General features: G+C 57.5%; 4 protein-coding genes across 7 annotated transcripts; 2 read left to right on the top strand and 2 right to left on the bottom strand.

The window, feature by feature from the left end:
* Positions 1-2959: 2959 nt before the first annotated feature.
* JDV02_002153 (uncharacterized protein) lies at positions 2960-5494 on the top strand. 2 transcript variants are annotated; one of them, XM_047983152.1, is made up of 3 exons: positions 2960-3292; positions 3382-4002; positions 4171-5494. In XM_047983152.1, the coding sequence occupies exons 2-3, from the start codon at positions 3692-3694 to the stop codon at positions 5156-5158; spliced, it is 1299 nt and encodes a 432-aa protein (XP_047839122.1). In that variant the 5' UTR covers positions 2960-3292; positions 3382-3691; the 3' UTR covers positions 5159-5494. The 2 variants fall into 2 exon arrangements, with proteins under 2 accessions (XP_047839122.1, XP_047839121.1); XM_047983151.1 differs by lacking the exon at positions 2960-3292 and having other exon boundaries at positions 3355-4002.
* A 1895-nt stretch (positions 5495-7389) lies between these two features.
* On the bottom strand, positions 7390-9420 carry JDV02_002152 (uncharacterized protein). The gene has a single exon (XM_047983150.1). It carries the CDS (start codon positions 9417-9419, stop codon positions 7626-7628), a length of 1794 nt encoding a protein of 597 aa, XP_047839120.1. The 5' UTR covers position 9420; the 3' UTR covers positions 7390-7625.
* Positions 9421-9983: 563 nt separating this feature from the next.
* JDV02_002151 (uncharacterized protein) lies at positions 9984-12867 on the bottom strand. Of its 3 annotated transcripts, XM_047983147.1 has the most exons (4): positions 12513-12867; positions 12249-12439; positions 11722-12184; positions 9984-11649 (listed from the first exon to the last, which is right to left on the bottom strand). In XM_047983147.1, the coding sequence occupies exons 1-4, from the start codon at positions 12804-12806 to the stop codon at positions 10321-10323; spliced, it is 2277 nt and encodes a 758-aa protein (XP_047839117.1). In that variant the 5' UTR covers positions 12807-12867; the 3' UTR covers positions 9984-10320. The 3 variants fall into 3 exon arrangements, with proteins under 3 accessions (XP_047839117.1, XP_047839119.1, XP_047839118.1); XM_047983149.1 differs by having other exon boundaries at positions 11722-12439; XM_047983148.1 differs by having other exon boundaries at positions 12249-12535.
* A 657-nt stretch (positions 12868-13524) lies between these two features.
* JDV02_002150 (uncharacterized protein) lies at positions 13525-16862 on the top strand. The gene is made up of 5 exons (XM_047983146.1): positions 13525-14190; positions 14246-14386; positions 14458-14794; positions 14870-15105; positions 15208-16862. The coding sequence occupies exons 1-5, from the start codon at positions 13657-13659 to the stop codon at positions 16192-16194; spliced, it is 2235 nt and encodes a 744-aa protein (XP_047839116.1). The 5' UTR covers positions 13525-13656; the 3' UTR covers positions 16195-16862.
* The last annotated feature ends 96 nt before the right edge of the window (positions 16863-16958 follow it).

Below are 16958 nucleotides of genomic sequence, written 5' to 3'. Positions count from 1 at the left end.
CTGTGCCGTGCGCGCGCTTCGCTGTAACTACTAACCGCGTCACACATGGAGTGCGGCCATTTGTTGTCACGAATACACATTGATGCGCAGATTGGTCTAAGTGACACTGAGTCGCGCAGGACATGTCAAGGCATAAACGAGTGCGCTGCGAATTAACAAGGCGCTCAGGAGAGTTGATATTGACAGCGTCGCCGTTCGGCCTGTACAACAAGTTGCACGGCTTACACGGCTGCCCAGTACGTACCCAGTCGTGCACGTCGTCGGCATCCCTCCTGCTGGACGGACGAAGATGGCACTCACAGGGACGAAGATGTCCAACCTACGATTCGCCAAGAGCCCCCTGTCTGTTCACAACGGGGGCATCGGGATCCAGGATGCCAAGCAGGCTGGGAAGGAATCCGCATCATCAGCAGTGCAGCACCCCATTCCCGCGCAGCGTCATCAGCATCGACACATTCCTCCGTTCCGCCCCGCGAACACCACGAGTACCTCATTCGCACACCCCAAAAGAAAGGGGCGACCAGAGACTTTGCGCGCACAAGTCAGCTCTTTGCACATCGCAAATCCCCAACCGACATGTACGTACTATATTTCATCAAGTTCAACTTGCTTTTCCCGGCAATCTTGAGTGACAACAACGACGCGGTGCCATGTTGCAGTGCATTACCCAGCTCGTCATCACAGCGGCGTGGGGGGGATTGCACTGACTGATGGACGGAGGGGTCGCGCGCGAGGCGGGCGGGGCGGAAACACACAACCCGCAGCAGCAGGCCGCTTGGCCGCCCGCCGTGCAGGAAGGAAGGAGCACAGGGGGACCCGACCCGCCCGCCTCCACAGAGGGCCTCCGAGAGGCTCCGTAGCGGAGCCGAGGGACGGCGACTGATAGGTCTCCGGGCCGGGGGGCGGGGCGGGCTTGACGTCAGTATGGATACCCGACCGCCGGTCCGACCGCCGCCAAGCAAGCTCGGTGGAAGGTCGCCTAGGAAGGAGGGAGGGAGGGGAGGGGGAAAACTGTGACCGTTAATCATGACTGTCACCGTCCACTAACTGACAGTCCAAGTTTGCAGTACGTACTGTACCTGTACGGACGGTTCTGTGAGTCGTCGCCGTCGCCGTCTCCGACCCGTGTTGAGTTCACCGATCTTGCGCAGGTCCCACGGCTCCACCGTACCGTAACCAAATCGCAGCAGCACAGGTTGCGCGAAAAAGTATAGTACGGAGAATGCGCGCACGCACCTGCTACGGTACGGTACCTCACGTAGAGTATGTGTACCGTTTCGTCTCGCCATCGGCGTTTGTTCGCCAAATCACGTCTGCCTCTTCTCTCTCCATTGTTTTTTGAGCCTCAGCCGCCACTGTCACAGAAAGGTACCCTTTTACCGGTCCGTCCTTGCCGTTTGCTGTTTGTTGCTGTGCTGCTGCTGCTGCTGCTACTAACGCCGACGGTGTCACTGTACCATACCCCCCCAACCCCAACCCCAACCCCACATCCATATCTTTGACTCTGACCGTCTCGTCTCGGGATTTCCTAGGATGGCGGTGATGATCCTCCATCTGCAAGTTACATGTAACGCGTATCTACATGTACATGCCGGCAGGGTGGAGGCCAGCCAACATGAGGATAGGTACATCCACGTACGCGAAAATGCCCCGGCGCGCAAAGTACCTTTGCGGGCTTGGCTTGAGGCCGGGTCCCCCCCTCCCCCTTGTTGCTGCTGTTTCGTGTGTGTGTGTGTGTGTGTGTTTGTTTGTTACTCGCGGCCGAGATAAGTGCCCGGACGCACACGCATCATCCTCAGTGGACGGATATGCCTCAACAATGGAACCTCCCCTCCATCACACCTGAGGATGCGGCTGCGGTTGCGGACGCGCAGGAGGCCGTCTTGGCCAGTGAAGCCGTCTGCTGGTCTGCGGCGCAGCCTCCCATTGGGCCCCCGGCGAGGCGTGGACAGAGCCTCACAGCCTCAGATCCGCCGCTATCTGGTTGGCATGGGACGTCAGACAGACAGGCATGTGCGTGTATCTACTAGTAATACCTAGTAGTACAACGTGCTGCGCTACGTGTACCTCATCCCGCGCGACGACCAGGACGACGACGTGACCCGAGAGGTACGCACGTCATCGTGCTTGGCCCCCGCCAGAACCCGGCCTCGTGGTAAATGCCTCGAATGTCACCAGGAGGTTACCATCGCACCGACGGCGGCGGTAGTGGGGGGGGAAACCACCCCGGCGACGCGGCGCTTGTGTACGAGACGTACGTCAAGCGCGGGCGTGTTGCATGTCTGCGGTGCGGGTCGAGAAACTACATGTCCTTGTCCTCAGGCCAGCAGAGTAGATAGAGTCCTGTGATTCATGTCGTTCCTGCAGCTTGTTGTCATCAAGGGACACAGTTCACGAAAAGAAGAAAAAAACACCACCCGTGATCCGGCAGTTCTGCACACCAACTCGTTTTTTTTTTAACCGCCGCCGCTGCCGCCAGGGGCCGAAGCAATGCACCACCGCCACCCCGAACCAGTCGGAAGAGGCAGCGCAGGGGCAGCCAAGCCACTGGCACAGCAGCAGACAACCGAGGTCGTGGATGGATGGCATGGGTGGGAGGGCAGGACAGAACGGTGGCTGCACGTTTCCTCGAGGTACCTGTATCTCGCGCCGTGTCCCCCTGGACGACGAGTGACGGCGCCCGGATACTTGCCACTACACTCCACCGTGTCAGAGGTCGTCCACCGTCATCGAAACCCGCGGCAGCGCGTGGGCGTTTCGCCTCAACGAACTCAACGATGAGATAGAGTGGTGGTAGTACTAGAGAGCCCGGCGCAGTGTACTCCGTCAGGTACCTAATCTGAGCCGTATCAGGCCAATCACCTCGATGTATCCGCCATGAACGAAACTTCACCACCACCAGAAAACTCGCCCTGTCCACTTTTTTTCTCCCCTCGTCACCGTCCCTCCGCCGCCGTCGCGGGCCCTCCAGTCCCTTCGCGCGTCACCACCCTCCCTCCGTCATCACCACCTCCCACTACGCACATGTCATACAACTAGAGTTTTTCACAAACTGTGGGTACGGGTACCGCCTCGGTGGAGTACGCGAAGACGGCCGCCCCTTTCGCCACGGCGACTTGCGATGCCACCGTCGACGCCCGCGCGCGCCTTGTACCGGCCGGCCCAAAGCGCGGTACCTTGTTCCCGTCAGCAAGGGGGCCCGACACACACGGGTCTGGGCAGGGCAGACGGCATGTGGGCTGGGCTGGGCTGGGCTGGGCTGGGTACCTACGTGGAAGTAGTAGTTGGCGAGGTACGTAACTGCGTGGTAGCGTCGGTCAAAACCAACTACTACGTCGTTGCAACAACGGATTATGACTCGGTTCGCTCACTCGTCTTCAGGGGATATCCATCTTTTTTCCAATGGACCCAGCGACGGGCCCCACGCGGGGATGGGCCATGTCTGCCCTCGTCTCGTGTTGCAGCCACATCATGGGAGTCTGAGTAAGGATGCCCTCGAGCGATTATAAAGGCTTCATGCCCTCCCACCGTTCTTGACGGTAGATCTCTTCTCTATCAAACCATCAACCCACGCCTCCCATCATCTTCTATCCTCTCCACCGGTCCACCAAGTTTCCACACTCACTCTCTGTTGAACCAAACCATCACCACCGACCAGAGGGAAAGATTCACCGTCACCACCGCCGCCATCATGGAGCCCAAGCAGAGAGCCGCCTTTTACCGCAAGGTCTCCCAGGCCAAGATGGAGTTTGACGACATCTCCATGCCCTCGGATGGCACAACTTCTCCCAGTTCGCCCGACCTGGCTTCGGACAGCTCTCGCGCTGTCAGTGTCTCGAGCATCCCCACGCCCAACTCCCCCGTCGACCCGGCCCACGTCGCCGACTCCTTCGTCTTTGCGTTCGACATTGACGGCGTCCTCGTCCGCGGCGGCAAGGCCATCCCCGAGGCCATCCAGGCCATGCGGGTCCTCAACGGCGAGAACGAGTTCGGCCTCCATATGTAAGTTGACCCAGAAATATCCATTACCCACCCCCGGATTTTCAACGATGCCTGCATTTCCCCACCGCTGTTGCATCGTGAGATGGGACTGCTGGGGTACACGCCATCGATACACGCACACACACCCTTCTTTTGGTTAGATCACGGTTGACTAACACATTTCCTCAGCCCTCATATCTTCCTCACAAATGGCGGCGGCAAGACCGAGGAGGAGCGCTGCGGCGACCTGTCTCGCCAGCTCCTCCAGGACATCAAGCCCGGCCAATTCATCTGCGGCCACACACCTATGAGGGAAATGGCCAACAAGTACAAGACGGTCCTTGTCGTTGGTGGCGAGGGCGAGAAGTGCCGCCACGTCGCTGAGGGCTATGGCTTCAAGGACGTTGTCACGCCGGGCGACATCATCAAGGCCGACTCCGCCACCACCCCGTTCCGCAAGCTCACCGATGAGGAGCATGCCAACTCCCGTGACCGCAACTTTGACGACGTCGTCATCGACGCCGTTTTCGTCTTCGCCGACTCCCGCGACTGGGCTGGCGACATCCAGATCATGCTCGACCTCGCCATGTCCAAGGGCGGCCGCCTAGGCACCCGCAGCGAGACCATGGACGAGGGCCCGCCCTTCTACTTCTCCCACAACGATGTCGTTTGGTCGGCTGCCCACGAACACGTCCGCCTCGGCATGGGTGCCCTCCGCCGCATGTTCGAGGTCACCTTCAAGGACCTCACGGGCGGCAAGGGTAAGCTGCACACGCACGCCTTCGGCAAGCCTCAGGTGCCCACATTTGAGTTTGCCTACCGCCTCATGAGCCAGTGGCGCAACACCGAGCACGGCCTCGAGCGTCCGCCCCAAACTGTCTACTTTGTCGGCGACACCCCGGAGAGCGACATCCGCGGCACCAACGCCGTCAATGAGAAGGCCGAGAATGACTGGTACAGCATCCTCGTCAAGACAGGTGTCTACCAGGACGGCACCGAGCCTGCCTACAAGCCTCGTGTCACCGTCGACAACGTCCTCGATGCCGTCAACCACGGTATCCAGCGCGAGATGCGCAAGCAGGTCGTCTCGTCGCTCAAGAAGGACGTCATTGGCATCCCTGAGGGCGCGAAGGCCGATGCTATGATCGTGGATGCCGAAGATGCCATCACGGCATAATACGCCTCCGCCTTTCCCCATCAATCATCACACATCCATTGGTTGGCGTTTTTCGACTTTCGATATTTGGCTCATAAATTGGCGAGTTTTGCTCTTCAGCTCACGGCTTTACGAATCACTGGCTCTTCTTTTCCTTTTCTCCCATATAGCATCTGCGTCGAGACAGGATCGAACAGATAGATTGCGGGCGAGGTGCATAGACTATAGACTGTGCTGCCCCTGCATTTTGTTTTCCAGCTAGACTCGGGAAACTCCCAAAACATCATGCACCACCTTATACCCTGATGAGCATGACATCATAAATAGCATAAAAAACAATTTTCAATGAACTTCACGGACCTTTTGTGTTGTATTCTGTGACCGCTCATGAGATGAGAGACACCCACATGCACATAGACAAATCTGACAGCTCAGCCAAGTAGTGGAGTACATTGGTCCTCTCACTGTAGTTGGAGGCCGCCACTGGCCCGAGGAAGGCCGTACGAAGTACGAAGTACGAGAAACGGTCCCTTTGTTGAGTGCATGTATCAACAAAGCACCCCCTCCCCTCAGGTCTTCTTGGTAGCAGTAGCAAATCCCTGTCCCCCCCCTTTCCATCCCAGCTTCCAGCTCCGTTTGGTTCCGAACTCGAGCAGCGGAACCGAGACTAGGCGCCACGCAGCTGAGGAGGAGGAGGGATGGCGCGCCTTTTTTTTGGACGTTACTTGCACAGGATCGACAAGACATGGAGGTGCGTGCGAGTACTTCCTTGTAGTGGCGGTGATGGGAGGTTTGTCCCTCGCATCTCCCATGCGTCGAGGTGTGTACTTCGTACGTATGTACGTGCTTCGTGCCTTGCTCGCCGGGGTAGGGAAAATTGGTAGGTAAGGTAGGTACCGCCATACGTACACACGTAGTATTATCAATGCGAGATGCGCGAGATGCGCGAGATGGCGTCACTCGCTGGATGAGCACTTGCATAGTATGTCCCGTTCCCGCATGCCGCCCGCGCCCTCCATGTCACCGACCTCCACCCGCCGCCCCCCCTTTTCTCTCTCGATTTCGTCTGGGACATCGTCATTCACCCCCGCGTTTTTGCACTGATTAGGTAGCATTGGCACAAAGTACGTACGTGTAACGCACCGTCGGCGACTGAGAGTATGTAGGTAACTAAGTGTGGCGGTGGGACAGCAGATCCTTGTGGATACATACGTGCCAAGTACATGTAGGTAGGTGAGCAACGCCCGGCGCCGAACCAAACCGCCCGTCTACCCCGCCGGGATACCCAAATCGGACTGTGAGACGGCGTCATATTCGAAAACCGTGCCGCACTAAAGTCTTGTCGCAGTTTTCTCCCCGGCCCTTCCAGCTTCAAAAGAAAGGAAAGACGCACCGGCGGTAGTTGAGCTCAGGAGGCCAAAAGTGTTTCAACTTGTAGCGCGAAATATCGATGTACGCATGCCATGTAGCTATTTCATCGGTAACGAGTTATACGACGGGCACGTATGTACCTTGTATAATGTTACGTGCAACACACTCCGCGCCAGTGGTCTCCGCGCCGCCCGGGCTGTGCTCAGGCTCGGCATCATGTACTACTGTGTCACCCCTCGCATCCTCTCTCTGTGTGGAGAGATCTGCCGTCAGCCCGGGTCCACGCGGGTGTCATCGCATATAACGCGGGGGAGGGGGGGCGGCTGCGGTCGGAGACCGTGGATCTGCATTGTTGCTGTGCCAGGACGCAGCATGATGAAAGACGAGCAAGGAGTCTTTCGACGGGCCGATCTTGGCTGCAGCGCGGTTGCGTAGGATAGCGCATCTTCTACAGGCTCGTTCTTCGTCGAGGTGGTTTCCGTCCATGCGACGGATCTCCGTTCAGTTCTGCATCATGCAGTCCCGGTGCAACCCACAGAACCCTGATGCTGGGCATGTAAGCGGGCTTTTTCTCAAAGATCATGCCATTGCGGCCAGGGGATGAGCTCCCGCAGTGTCTTTGCCCAGTGTTCGTCCCACGTCGAACGTTGGCTGTTTCTTTTTTACTATGCAGACGACTGCTTGCAGTTTACTTCAACGGTCCTTTGGTCACTTCTCTGGTCCACGTCTCGTCCCCTGGATGAGACGACTCCAGAGAACCACCCACCACTTTCGACGCCGGGCTTTACACTAGGCAACGGTTCGATAACGTCTGCCTTAAATGTATGCCTCGCGAGGCCTCACACCTCGACAGAGATGAAATGGGGAGGACGATACATGTAGCATGGTGTATGATGTGTCGGGGGAACACAGTGAGAGTTCTGCCGGCGAAACGACTACGTTTTATGTTTTGTTGCCCCTTTTCCCTCTAACCTATCGCCACCACCAGGCATTGACAGACAAACACAGCGTATTTATATGCACTGTCATTCATTGACAACACTTGCTCATGCTGCAAGCCCTTCACGCATCCGAGAGCACTTCCATCGTCCGTGGGGAACCCCGCCACCAATTCCGTTCAGTCCCTGCAGCGGACGCTCGCTCTAGCCACCGTGGACCAGCTGCCGTCGACGTTTCGGCGCTGGTACACCAGCCCCGAGCGCGCGGCCCCCTCGCCAAAGGTGAGCACGAATTCGCCCTCCCGCTGGCCGTCCACGATGGACGTCGCCTCCCGGTTGCTGCCGCACGCGGCGACGACGCGGTTGGAGGCCTCGCGGAGGTCGAAGCTGGCGCCGTGCTTGGACACGACGCGGACGTTGTACCGCCGCGACTTTTTGTTGCCCTCGTCACCGTCGACGTGTTGCTGGGAGCTGCTGCCGCAGCTGGCCTCCATCTGGATGGGATACGTGTCCCGTGGCAGGGGCTGGTCCAGCGGCGTCAGGGACATGGCGATGGCGTCGTCGGACCCGAAGCGCACGGCCGACTCGTCGAGCGTCATGCGCGTCGTGTACAGCGAGCGGCCTTGGGTCGTGCTGTTGCGCGCGTGGTGCACGTAGAAGAGCTCGGCGCCCTCGGGCGTCCGGAGCGTCACCTCCTGTGGGTCGCCGCCGCCCTCCTCGTGGCCGTGAGACGAAGGAGGTGATGATGATGGCGACGCGACGATGCTCCCGTGCCCCGTCGAGTAGATCGGGATGGCGCCGTCGGGCTCCTGCGACAGGACCGGGTTCTTGGCCGACTTGCGAAACGGCCCCAGCGGGGACTCGGCCGTCGCGAAGCCCACGCCGTAGTTGGACGCCTCGAAGTTGTTGGCGCTGTAGGTCAGCAGGTAGACCGGCTTGCCCGTGTGCGCGTCGGGCCGCCTGATGACGGTGCTGCCCTCGGCCCAGCGCCTGTCCTTCTTGGTGCCGTTGTACTTGTCGTAGTCGTTGACGTGGAAGTTTTCCCACGCCTGCGGGTCCGCGCCGTACGAGATGACCGTCTTCCAACCATCCTTGCGCGGGGGGTTGCCGATCTCGCCGGTGCCGTTGTAAGAAGAAGAGCCAATGTCGTCCGGCAGAGGGGGAGCGTCTTTGGCGTGGGCGTCGATCTGCGAGGCGACGATGGCGGGCATCGTCGACGCCGTGGGGTCGTCCCACCAGTCGCGCGCCAGCTCGACGACGATGATGTTGGACTCCTCGACGTACTTGCCCAGCTCGGCGTCCCAGTTCCAGTTGCGGTAGGCGTTGCGCGACGCGTACAGGTAGACGCGGCCGTCGTCGTCGTCGAACAGGATGTTGGGGTCAATGGTCGGGATGTAGGTCCCGCGCGGGGCCTTTTGCCCGTCGCTCAGGTCCCGCGGCGGCAGCATCTGCTTGTCGTCCATGATGAGGTTCACGTCGTGGTAGTCCGGGTCGAAGGGGTACCAGTCGATGGGCCGGGGCTCGATCTCGCGGAACGGCCCCGCGGGCGAGCGCGAGACGGCGACCCCGAGCTTGGACGGCTCCTCGAAGGCCGAGTAGCGGAAGTGGTCCTTGGCCAGGTCCTCGCGCAGGCGGCCCGCGAAGACGAAGAAGTACCAGCCCGTCTTTTCGTTGTAGTACGTCTCGGGCGCCCAGAGCCAGTCGCGCGCCCAGCACGCCTGGCCGTCCGCGAGGGGCTTCGCATCGCCATCGCGGCAGGCCCTGAGCGCGCCGCCCGGGTGCCTGTGCCAGGTTGCCAGGTCCGGGCTGCTGTAGATGCCAAAGTTGAAGCCCTCGTCGGCGCCCTCGGTCGAGTACGCATAGTACCGCGCGCTGCGGGCGTCGTACAGCACGAAGGGGTCGGCGGCGGCGTGGCTGGCCGCGTTGTGGAATTGGGGGGGCGGCGATGAGGAGGACGAGGAGTGAGAAGACATGGTGACGGCGGCGGCTTGCGTGAGGGACAATGTGGAGAGGCACACGAGCGCCGTCCTGGCAGAGACGCTGCAGAGGCGCATCCCGTGGATGGTGATGATTCACACAGATCCGAGACAATACAGGCAGGCAGACACACAAACTGTGGTTTAGGAATTCAGAAACACCAAACCCTACCACGACCAAGCACTCAACAGAGCCAACATCGCCCGCCAAAGATGGCGAGATCGTCGCATTTTATGTAGTACAACGACGTGGCTCTCGGGTTGCTTCCAAGTCCCCCGCGCGCGTGCCTCCGCCCTCGCTCCCTCTCCCTCCCTTTGATGTCTGGAGTCCACCAGGTAGGTTTACGCGCACCAAGGAGAAACCGCGCTGCGTTCCGGCTAACTGGTAGAACTTGCGGCGCATTTAGCCCCGTCGGGGTCAGCGTCGTCTCGTGACAAGGGGGCGCGCGCAGGCACCCACGCCTTGATCCGCCCCTATGTCAGCGTCAGGGTGAAGCACTGTAACTTGGAGCTCTGTGGCGTATCGACCACTAAAGTACGCACTGGGTAGCTTACATATATATCTCCTAGCTGCGCTTGTTACACTTCAATGTTCCGCGTACCACGCGCAACGAGAGTACCTCTACTCTACAATGTCTACATGTACGATCTAGTGCCTTATAGCACTTTTCGGTATACCGTCCCAAAGCTCACTGTCAAGGTCGATATTTACATGCCGAGGGTCAGTAGTGCTCTTACCCGAGCCGACGTGAGGAGCAACATTGCGCAAATACCAACATAAGCGCGCTCTTGACCGGCGGCGTAGCCTTCATGTTCACTTCGCTGGCACCGCAACTTCTGTATCGTATTCCAGGCCAAGTTGAGCCTTCAACTGCCCCTTCTCTCAATAGCTGCACCCCTATGTTGAGGTGTTTGGGCCCGTTGACATGTGGCCCACCATGTGGTTCGCCCTATCCAGAGTTTCCTTGCAGAGCTTCAGGAAGACTGCGCCGAGCTCCGGTCTGTGCAGAGGGATCAGACTGAAGATAAGAGAAGCGGTGATGCGAAGGAGCGTCTTCCTATGCAGGTGCATCGAGTAGGTTTCCTTCACAAAATCGAAAAAGTACTCGCGTAGGTCGCACAGGAGCCGGTCGTCCGCCTCGTCCAGGAGCGGCTTGTCCCCGCGCACGTACTCTGCCAAGTCGTGGCCATTGTCGCTTCGGAACAGGATGTGGTCATAGCCGCACAGCGACTGGAGAACTTTGGCGAGGTCGTAGTGTACGTCGCCTTCGCTGGTGAGCACATCGCCGACTTGCCCCCGCACGTCGATGAACGTGACGACGCTGTCGTCCGGGGACAGGATGGCATTGCTAAAGACGGGATCACCGTGGATGACATCGGCATGCACGCCCTTTCCCTCTGCCTCGTACGTGTCCAAGAACTCGTGAATGCGGCTGAACAGTGACCCTGCAAGAGGCCCCAGCGCGTCGTAGCAAGCACGATGCCGTTCGTACCTGTGGCGAAGCTTGTCGCCATAGTTGGCGTAGATATTGACCGGTTGGTCGCCCCGGTGATGCGACTGCTTCTCCAGCAGAGCTTGAAGCGACGGAGGGGTGTCGACATTACTAGGTTCGTCGACTCTCTTGGCTGTGTGAAAGGCATAAAGTCCCTTTAGGAAGGAGAGAAAGCGGCCCTTGGTGATGGAACGGCCAACAAGCATGTGCGAAAAGGTTCGGCCTCTGCAGTTGTCCATGGTGATGGTGAATGTTCCCGTCTCGGCAAAGAACTCCATGCCGTGGATTTTAGGGATGATGCTGGCAATCTCGGGCGGCATGTGCAGGTAAAACCACATCTCGCCCAAGATCTGCTCCGACTTGGTCGACTTGATGACCTTGTCGTCAATGACCTGAATTGTATTGAAGTCGCGTGCGGCAACCATGCCAGCTTTCTTGTGGCTGTTTGTGCGTCCGTTGGCATGACCGTTTGTATGGTCACTCGACTGCTGCGTCATGTCCATATGGTTTGGAGGCATGTCGTCCTGCCGGTCGAACCAGCCAATCTCTCGTGTCGTGTCGAGGTTCGCGTTGACGGCCAAGTCATCGATGTAAACATCGGCGTACGGTTTGCCAAAGTACACCTCGTGGAAAGGGATCCCGTACGTGGCCAACTGGGTAAATGTAACGGGCCCGACATCGGCAATGACCGAGCCCACGTTACCATTATGCGTTCGCATTCTGCGCGCAGTATGCTGGATAGTTGTTTGGCTTTAGTTTTCCTCGTGTGGTGAGACGGAACGCGGGATATTTAAACATGAACATACAATGATGATGTGGTGACCAGCGTTATAGAGCTGCTTCACCAGGCGAATGTTCTTCTCTATCGGGGGGCACGTAGAATAGTCCCCCGACACCGCCGGTACCCCGACGAGCGTGAGGTCCAAGTCAAAACAGAAGCGCCTTTTCTTCAAGGCCAGCGGATGCTTGCATTCGTCGCTTTTGACGCGCCGCAGAAAGTCCTGTAGCTGCTCCGGAGTCCCCACGCAGGACATGTCCTGCTTCTGGATCGGCAAACCCACGTACGGGACACCATCTTGAATCATGTGAGCAATCAGCTGGGAGGTGAAGTATTCTCCCACATCTTGCGAGTTGATGCCAGGGACATCGAGGTTTTCTTCGGCATACGACTTGAGTTCTTGGGCGGTTCGAAACACGTAAGCCCCTGAATTGGCTTTGTTGGAGATGGCCTTTTTCTCTTGAATATCGATGATTGATTGCAGGCCGTCCCTATACAACGTAACGATAAGATACAGTCATGTCCCGTCGCTTGATTAAAGGGAGAAATACACACCTGTCTTCTGTTTTTATGTAAGAGTAAATGGGCTTGTCGCCGTTGTCCTTGAAGTAGAAGCACCCGCCCTGGCGCGTGGGCATGTCCCGGACCTGTCCCAAAATATCGTTCCAGTATATGGTGTCGCAGTCGAGAGACACCGTCTTCCGCTCGAGGTACTTCCGTGTCATACTCTGGCAAACAATGTAGAGCTCCAAGCATAGACCCGTTAGCAGGGCCGTACAATATCATGGAGGATTGCGTTTGCCGCGGCGAGTTAGTTACCGTCTCACTGGCACCCTTGGTCGGGTGCCGCAGTCGCAAGACATGGTGCTCGACGACGCCTTTGAGGTGTTTGGCTACGAGCTGCCCAATGAGGAACTCCTCGTCCACCTCTTCGCTTACTGCGATCCAAACGACATCATCGGGCTCGAGTGTCAGGCAGTCGAGGAGCCACAGCAGCATCGGACGCCCGACGATGTTGATGAGCGGCTTGGGGTAGCGGTAGCCTCGATCGGAAAAGCGAGATCCGATACCGCCGATCGGAATGATAACGTTAAGAGGCTGGTGGACAGACATGGCGACAGGGGACGAGTTGCACTGAAGACGGCGAGCCTGATGGAGCGGTATTGTCTAGCCGTTTCTACGAGCCGACTGCTAGATTCAGCTTATAACGAGGAAAGTGAGCACCAGTTCTATGTTGGGCCGTGGCTCCGTGCCAACGCTCAAAGCCAAACAATTTGAACTCCAGATAGAGGCAGCCTGCTGAATTGGCGGCTTTACAAAGCTCTCCTATACCGCCAATGACTCCATGTCATCTCGTGATCAAACTCAATCTTCATGCCAAGCGCTCAAGTGCTCTGCGGAGGTGCAGCCCGGCTAAGTTCCGAGATGATCCAAATACGCTTTTCCGGCGGCAGGCATGACAACCTGGCGAATGATCAATAATACCGGAGGATCGTCCACCGGCAGATGGAGTTGTCGGACGAGTCGTCCAACAGGAGCGTCTGCCGGGCGTACGTTGGCATTGACGAGTGCACGGTCTGGTGAATGGAGGGCGTCTGATGTATGATTCGTGACGGCCTTGTCGAGCGACGAACTCAATACATTGGAATCTACTAGAAGTAATACTAGCAATTCTCCAAAGTAATAGGGCATAACGTAGATTCCCGCCCTCGCCGGGATATCATTGCGCCCTCACGGCGAGTCCAGGCCATAACGCCGGCCCCCCTCTACCCCCCCTCCCTTATATCCTGGCTCGCTGTGCGCCGTTGCCGTGCTTGGCATTATCATGACAAATTTCTTCATGACGCGTGGCAGCAGAGCCGTTTCAAGACACCGATAAAGGCACCTTAGGCTACTCTTTCATGATTTACAGCCAGAAACCAGGTCGTCGTGGTAGAGCACAAATGCTTCAGTTGTGACCACCATGTTCTCTACAGCCGGCCTCCCGACTCGGCTGTGGTCCCTGATATGGCCTCATGGCATTCCCATCCAGGGCGTGGCATCCACGGCCGGGCTTATAGCAATCCAGGTCGGCATCGGCATCGTGATGAAAGCCGCGCAGGTCTCTGGGTCGTACTCCTTTTCCCCCTCAGGATCCATCGTCATATCTGAGTTCCTCAAGCTTCTCTTGTCCTCGGCCTTCTTCTGGTGGGAGGCAGAGAAAAGGAGGGAGTCATGGCCGCCGTCTCCCTCACTGTTATTAGAGGGAGGTGCCGGGCCTCGGTACTCGCGTTTGGACGACGACGATGACGCTTCTGCCTCGGAAAATGCCGTCAGTGGAAGCAGTCAACCAAGTTTGGCGCTCGATCATCACCAACTCTCTGACACAAGTCCTGGCAAGGGCGAGCTGGTTTCTCGGCTGAGGGTTTTCTGGCGGGACCTGTGGAGTGACTTGGCCCAACAAAAGACGGAGGGCATCATTGTTCTGGCTCTGTGCTATACGTTAATCAATAACTCGGTAAGCTTTTACAGAGACTCGCGGGACTTCTCGTGCTGATCGTGTAATGATACAGGTGTTTCTCAATTACAAGATGGCGGACCCGGGCACCATACAGCTATCCAAGAGCGGTGGAACGGTTGCGACGGCCGTAATAATGGTAACCTGCCTTGGCACCAAGATTTCCAAACTTCAATGGATTGCCATTGGTATTCAGGCAAGTATAACGTGTGGACCAGAATCTCGGTCTTGGCTGGTGCCCTATGCGCTAACCTGGCAACTTGATAGCTTTGTGGTTTGATTCTTACGCAGTATAAAGGCGACAGCAAGACTCTTATCATGTACCCTATCGGAGTATATTCGATTCTCGCCTTACAATTAGCCCTGAGCGCGTCAGCGGGCGTGTATAATCAATATCTCGTAAAGCTCAACGACTGCAGCTTACATGTCACCAACATGATTCTCTACGCGACCGGGGCGGGCATCAACCTGGTTTGCCACCTGCTTCTTCGCTGTGTCAATGCCGGCGAACCGGGTTTCCTCGACGGCTATAACAGCTTTGGCGCCATCATGGTGGTGGTCAGCAATGTCTTCATTGGGTTGGCAATCACTACCGTGTACAAATGTAAGTGGTTCACTGTTTTCGTTCGCGGGCGTCCCCCGTAACTATTGACATTGATTCTAACGTCGAGGGATCCAGACGCTGATGCACTCATCAAATGCTTCGCGAACGTCGTGTCCACCGGGATTCTGCTGTACCTCTCGCCAGTGCTCTTCGGCATCGCCTTCGGCGACCTCGTCATATTGGGCGCCGGCCTCACGTTTTTGGCATCTTGGCTCTACGTCAGTAAGCCTGCGATGCAGAGTACGAACGATACCTATCGGGATCCTGGGCGAAAGAATAGAGTCTCTACAACGCTACGGGAGCTCTTTGCAGTAAGTGCCTCAAAAAATCAATGGACGGCGTATGTTTGCCGCGGCACCGCTTTCTCCAGTCGGCGGGCAGGTGTATATGTTGACGCGACGTCTACCTCGCAGAAATGTCCGGTGGCATGCCTCGGCATATTGACATTCGGAACGGTCATTCTGGTTGTGCTCCTGGCAATCCCGGAGCAGACGATGCCCGGCCTACTTCATGTTAGCAGCACAGCTGCACGTGTATCCGAAGTTGTCGCTTCACCCGAAGTTGTCGCTTCACCGTTTCAAAAGACATTTGCCATGGTTCGCTGGAACTCCCATCTGCCTGAGCGAATCCCACTCGTCAGAAAGTATGATCCTTTCTTCCGTACGGTGCACTTATCAATACCCGAATTGGCAAAGGAACGCCCGTCGAGCTATCTTGATTGGGAAACCGACCAGGCAGACAACACCTTTACGATATACAGTGCAGTCGCTCGTGTCATGAAGATGATCCTATCTACCGAGCCACTGATTGAAGGCCTTCTCTACTTTCACTTCGATGCCTGGATCGACCCGCTCGCCTGGGCCAACATGGACCGGAACCAAGTATGGTTTCTCAACTCGTCAATGCCGCTGCACAGATGTATGAGCAGCACCAATGAGTCGGATTGGTGGGGGCTTGAGAAGGACTTCCATCTGTCGTCTCTGAAAGCTACTGAAGTTGTAGAACAGCTGGACGCAGGATACAAGGTGCAAAAGGGCCAGTGGTGCATCGGCTGGAGCGACATCTACTACATCCCGCGACGGTTCTTTGTCGACTACATCCGGCTGGCCGACATCTTCCACGAGTTCGATGTGTTCCACGAGGTTGCCATTCCCACCATGGTCCAGATCATCAACGACACATATAGCCATGGGGGGGCCAGCGCCAAGCCGGCCGTATACGACTTTCGAGACTGCTGGGGGTCTTGCTGCGACGACGGCGCCTCGATTGAGAACGTCACGACGGCTCGCTGTGGCCACAGGCTGAACTACTTGTCTGAGCCGCTTCGGACAGCTTTCTTCGACAAGCTGGATGGGCAGGCCAAGATGCTCGGACTGCCGGCGCCGGGGTATCAACAGTAACGTTCGGACGCTACCCGCATTCTCGCGGGGGTGAAGAGCGGCCTGGCTTTGGAGGGGGTGGCCCTGCCGCTAACAACTGATATCGACCATGATACAAACAATGATAGATCAGCGCGGACATTGGAGGGGCGATTCGGTGATACGACAGTGTCGCCCGCTGAAGCGTCTGAACATTGGCTCAAGCATGGCCCTTTTCCGGCCTCGAACCACACGGAATCGCAATACGGCTGCTGTCAACCTTGATCACCGAAGGTGGTCCGATGTCAATGAAGAGAAGCCGCAGGGCGCGAGCGGAGATATCCTTGTTCGTCGACGTACGAACCGACGGCGAGGCGAACTCCGGGCCCGCCATTGCCGCCCATGGCGGGCGCCCAGACGTGCAGAGATGGAGACCGCGTTTGTGGTCTGGAATACTTGGCTTACTGCGTCCGTGTGGCAGCTTGCAGAATGCCCGGGGATCCGAAGGCGTCGGCACAAACTACCAAGGTACCATACAGCTATCAGGGCGTTAATATTACCTAGTATTCGGTAGGCAAATAATCGAACAGGCGGGGCTGTGGTAATAAACAACATAGTCACTGTTACAACCGGCGCGGGTCCGGGGAACTCGTGGGGTCCCCTCTGGGTCACTCCCATGGCGATATGGAGTACGTACGTACTAGCACCTCATAGCAGTAGCAGTACGTAGTAGCAAGGTAATATAACCTTGGCCAACTCAGACATGGTGGTGGTGATGGTGGTGGTGATGGTGGCCGCGTTGGCAA

Source organism: Purpureocillium takamizusanense, chromosome 2 (assembly GCF_022605165.1).
Source record: "Purpureocillium takamizusanense chromosome 2, complete sequence".
Lineage (NCBI taxonomy): Eukaryota > Fungi > Ascomycota > Sordariomycetes > Hypocreales > Ophiocordycipitaceae > Purpureocillium > Purpureocillium takamizusanense.
Note: the sequence above shows the minus strand (reverse complement) of the source record. Positions and strands in the feature narration are given on the sequence as shown.

Coding starts and splice junctions, on each gene's coding strand:
- JDV02_002153 (XM_047983152.1), top strand. CDS start 3,692: ATGGAGCCCAAGCAGAGAGCCGCCTTTTACCGCAAGGTCTCCCAGGCC. Junction 4,003..4,170: donor AACGAGTTCGGCCTCCATAT/GTAAGTTGACCC, acceptor ACATTTCCTCAG/CCCTCATATCTTCCTCACAA.
- JDV02_002152 (XM_047983150.1), bottom strand. CDS start 9,419: ATGTCTTCTCACTCCTCGTCCTCCTCATCGCCGCCCCCCCAATTCCAC.
- JDV02_002151 (XM_047983147.1), bottom strand. CDS start 12,806: ATGTCTGTCCACCAGCCTCTTAACGTTATCATTCCGATCGGCGGTATC. Junction 12,440..12,512: donor CCAAGGGTGCCAGTGAGACG/GTAACTAACTCG, acceptor CTATGCTTGGAG/CTCTACATTGTTTGCCAGAG. Junction 11,650..11,721: donor CTGGTCACCACATCATCATT/GTATGTTCATGT, acceptor ACAACTATCCAG/CATACTGCGCGCAGAATGCG.
- JDV02_002150 (XM_047983146.1), top strand. CDS start 13,657: ATGTTCTCTACAGCCGGCCTCCCGACTCGGCTGTGGTCCCTGATATGG. Junction 14,387..14,457: donor GGATTGCCATTGGTATTCAG/GCAAGTATAACG, acceptor GCAACTTGATAG/CTTTGTGGTTTGATTCTTAC. Junction 14,795..14,869: donor AATCACTACCGTGTACAAAT/GTAAGTGGTTCA, acceptor CGAGGGATCCAG/ACGCTGATGCACTCATCAAA.